Raw genomic sequence first — 4706 nt, forward strand, 5'->3', positions numbered from 1 at the left:
GTGCTACATACTCTAACAGAGCTTTGAAATGTGTCCTAAATGAAATATCATTCCTTCACTAAGCTCTCATTAATTAAGGCTGCATGTGTGCTTTGTTTTGCAGGAGGCTGCCGCGTTTGCGCGAGAACGAGGCTTTGAGGTGAGTAGATGGAGGATCACACATTAAACAGATCCTAAAGGATTATTTTTCAGCTGATAATGAAGTTCTTTTTCGGACAGTGATTGATGTGCTATTATACTCTCTTGGCCCCCTTGCAGTGGTCGCCATAGCAACCTGGCAGTCGTCATGGTTTCTTTGTTCAGCCAGCACTCCGGCTCACACACGCTCTCTCTTTCTCACACACACACTTACACTCACACACACAAACACATTTTCTCCCCTACACATTCTCTTCTCCTCTCTCTCTTTATCTCTCTCTCTCGTCCCCCTCCTTTTCTGTTATGACGCATTCCTCCCAGGTCTGCACCCAACATCGCCTACAGATGTTATTTATTGAATTTTGAGAATGCTCTTGGGAGGAGAAAAAGAAATCCTCAGGGGCTGCTTTCAATTCTGTCGGTGTAATGGGCAGGGCTGGCAGGTGCCTTTGTCGAGGAACCCACCTTGTTAGCTTCATTAGACCGCGTGAGGATCCGCCGCGGCATTACGCTCAGTTATACCGTGCCGCATCCACTCATAAATACTGGATCACCTTCCCCTCCAGTCTCAGAATGTGGAAACACTGATTGGCCGTGTTTGCACATAACACGTCAAAACAATATGAGTTATCTCTCTGAATAGCAGGGAAATGCAAATGTAATAGTAGTGTTTCTTGTCTCATATTCACAAGTGTACATGGGGGGGGGGGGCTCAAGGTGCCATCGACGTGACTGGAATGCAAAGCAGATTCTGGCAGCAGAGTAAGTTAGAGAGAGAGAGAGGGAGGGAGAGATAGAGAGCATGCAGGGGCGAGAGAGAGAGAGAGGAGGAGCAGTTCGTGAGCCAGGGAGATAGAGGAGGGGCGAGAGCTTGCATCGCACAGAGTAAATATATAAATGGCAAGCACTGTCACACACTGTGAGTACCTCTTCACTGATTTCACACACGTCATGTTGATTTAGGGCTCAGAAAAAAGGGAATCTTTGACATACGAGTCTTTGCCCCTGATTTTGCTTCAGAAATAAACATCTCAACAGAGTATGGCAGCTGAAATGTAAGCATTTAGTGACAGGACGGAGAGAAATCGAGAAAACGCTCTAGTTTCAGGCCCCAAACGTGCTAAGAAGCATGTCATCGTTTGTCTTTCGATCTTATTCATACACGCCTCCGCACATCAGCTGACTTTCCACATCTGCGCGTCTGCAGACCGATTCTCAGTTTATGTGGTTCGTAACATCACAGACGTGCTCCCCCTCATTTATCGCAATAAACTTTGTACCCCACTCGTACCTGGAGCGAAAACTGAGGTTTTATTTTATTGGGTAATAAAGCAATAAAGCCACTAAAGCTGCTTCCATCCAAGTTGGGAATTTAATTTATTCGAAAAATCATGATATTGTGAAAACAGTTTTCAAATAAACCAACGTTTCCAGTGTTTAGGAGAACAAAATCGTCACTTGGCGCAAAATAGAAATGAAAATTGTAGCAGCTGTGGTCCTTTTTAAGTTTTTGAAGTTTCTTGCGTGTCTTTTAGAAACGTCTATAAATAAATTTGTTATAAATTAAGTATAATAAATATTATATATATCATACATATCATAACACATACATTTTAAAAAGTCATCCACCAGGTTTATACTTTAAGGTGCATTTTGAATTTATAAAATTTCAGGAACATGTGTTTTCATTGTCGTTTGCACAGGTCTTGTCATTTTTTTTAAATATATAATATAACATTTATTAAATGTACTTTATCAAATTTTCCCTCTGAAAAAAGTTTGTAAGGTGCATTTTGGATTTATAATTTTTTTATTATTATTGTATTATGTTTCATTATATTGATATATCCTCCCAGCATTTTTATTGCAATATCTCAGAATTTGCATAAAATACATGGATGGAAACCTGGATAATGATATGCATTATTGTGGTTGTAGGCACTCTATATCTCGTAGTCTTCCCAGGAAGCCTGTTCTTCAATACAAACTTCTAATAAGCTCTGTGATTATCCAAAGAACTCCCTAGCAGACGCTGCTAGACATGCTGTACCTTTGTAAAGATAATATTTTTCTCACGTCTTAAACAATGTGGCAACATTCAGAAGTGTGAAAGAAGAGTGTTTTTACAATACAGCTCTACATCTCGTGAAAATCTACACGCTTTATGAAAGTGAAAATCAAACACATCTGCTTAGCGTCAATCCATTTCACTTGCTTCAAAGAGATGCCTTGTTAATAAATCAATTTACATCTCAAGAAGGTAGATAAGAGCGTGTTATTTTCTCTCTGTATTGAGCTGGCATTAGATCTGGCTCGCAGTGTGATCCGATCCTCATCTGTTTTACTTAAATACCCTTAGATGTTGAATCCGCCGCAGGGTAATTGATGTTCTATTGGCTGCTGTTCCTCCTACAGATTACAATGAAGGAGCTGTTTTATTAGCTTTAATATGGACACAGAATTGGACACCCTAATAAGGCAGGGTTTTTTCTGCCTGCTTTCATCATTATTAAAGGAGAACATCTCTTATGATAATCACTGACAGCTACATTATGGCTTTCATGAACTGATGGTTACCAGTGAATGGAGAGATATTATGGTTAAGCTTAATTAAGCTTGTGCTTATTATGTTTTTTACGCTTAAAACCTTCATTACACACCCCTCTGATCAAACACAGTTATTGAGTAGCAAGTAGTCAATGGCATGAATATGCTAATGTGTGTCTGAGACCTTAACAGGGAACTGTGTAGTCTGGTCTTTTACACTGAAGGGTTAGTTCACTCAAAAAGTCTGTCATAATTTAATCACCCTCATGTCATTACAAACCTGACTCACTGACTGACTGACTAACAGAAAATATTTAGAAGAATTTTTTAAGTTTTTGTCCAAACAATGAAAGTTAATGGGGTCCAAAACCATCACTAACAGACATTTTCCAAAAAATCTTCTTTTCTGTTGCACAGAAGAAAGAAAGCCATCGGCAAATTGCAAAAAAGCAGCATATCTGTCCCATCCTATCCGTCTCAGCTGCTGTGGCACTTTTAGTTAATGAGTTACTTTAAAACACTTCAAAATGCAAACCACTTTGTTTGCTAGAGATCAGCAGCAACATTTTTTTTCTTGAGCCAATTACTCATCACATGCCTTGAGGCAAAGTCATGTAACTTTTTGATGGAACTCTAGGAATTTATTTGGTCTGTTTTTGATAATTGTTTAATTGTTGTTCATGCTTTCATCTTATTACCAAAGATTTTGATTATAATATTTATTAAAAAATAGTTCAAATTTAACACGCATATCTGTCTCAAGCAACAAGTGTATACTTTTTAGGCTCATTTTGGTCATACAGGTTTAAAATGACATGAAGGTGAGTAAATGATGACAGGATTTTCATTTTTGTCTGAAATATCCCTTTAAGACAATAAAGACTTCTAAACCACAGCCTCAACTCGTCTCACTTTTTACATTCAGTCTCAGTGACAAATTGTCTTCAACAGTATTAACCTCTCCATTAGCACCTCTGTAGACTCCCACAACGCCTCTCCCTTCTCTCCTCCTTGGGAACGATCAACCTTTTAGTGGTGATTAGAGGCTGTGTTTGGGGAAGTGATTAAAAGCCCCCTACGCAATTTAGCTGGAGCAAGTTAGCGCCAGTGGGGGAAACGACAACATGGGAGTGCGCATCCCACGGCAGCTGCTCCTAACAGTCTCCGCAGCCCTCTGCCCCCCAACTGCAGCACCTGTCTGCAGGAGAGATGCGCACAGAAAGTCTCTTTATTCCCAGAAGGGCTCTTGCCTTTCTCTGTCTGGACTAAAGGATCCAGTTGTGATGTGTCTTGATGGGTTAATTATGAGAATAGCTCTGACAGTTGATATTGAGATCAAAGCGAACAGGCGTTCGGTCCCTCTCGGTCCCTCAGGTATATATGTATTCACACCAGCAGATAGCTATGCAGTGATAAGTGCCTGAGAGTGAGGCGGGAAGGCTAATTTATACCCCACACCTCCCAAATCCTCACTCACTCACTCTCTCTCTCTCTCCCAACACTTCTGCATCCAACTCTCTCTCTCTCACACACTTGCAGCGCTGAGATATATATGTAGAAAGAAAACGAGTAGGCAGCGGCTGCTGGGGGCTTTTATTCAGAGCTCAGGGTCCTTGGATTCCAGCTAAACATCTGTTTTTCAATGGGCAATCGCTGTATCCTGAATACATATAACAGACTTCTCGGCTTTTACAAGCGCCTTGCAAGTTTCTTTGCGTGCAGACTCCCCTATGTCTGAAATGAAACACCTCCTCGCTCTTCGAGGAGTAAAAAAAAGCTGGTTTGACATGAAGAGTTTGCATTTCTTTAAAACACTTCAAAATGCAAACCACTTTGTTTGCTAGAGATCTCCTTGCATTGTTCGAGGCCAAGGAAAGAGAGTAAATTATGAATGAGTAATGCTATTTGAGCACGTCAGACATTTAATCTGCGCAGTTGAATGGAGCTCCATATGAATATATGACTCCATAGGTGCCTGTACTTCCCCGCCCCCCCCCCCTCCCCCCCGGGGCCCCTTGCCG

At 40.9% G+C, this 4706-nt stretch overlaps 1 protein-coding gene across 3 annotated transcripts in view; it reads left to right on the forward strand.

Annotated features, from left to right (window-relative positions):
• The window catches only part of adka (adenosine kinase a), a 168332-nt gene that overhangs the window by 144072 nt on the left and 19554 nt on the right, over positions 1–4706 (forward strand). The window contains exon 8 of one of the 3 annotated variants that reach the window (XM_016457852.1): positions 104–139. The exons of the other annotated variants lie outside the window; for them this stretch is intronic. Within the exon in view, the coding sequence (XP_016313338.1) occupies positions 104–139 (36 nt within the window). The remainder of the gene's footprint in view (positions 1–103; positions 140–4706) is intronic. 3 annotated transcript variants of the gene reach the window in all.

This window comes from Sinocyclocheilus anshuiensis, unplaced genomic scaffold (genome assembly GCF_001515605.1).
Source record: "Sinocyclocheilus anshuiensis isolate Anshui unplaced genomic scaffold, SAMN03320099.WGS_v1.1 scaffold63, whole genome shotgun sequence".
Taxonomy (NCBI): Eukaryota; Metazoa; Chordata; class Actinopteri; order Cypriniformes; family Cyprinidae; genus Sinocyclocheilus; species Sinocyclocheilus anshuiensis.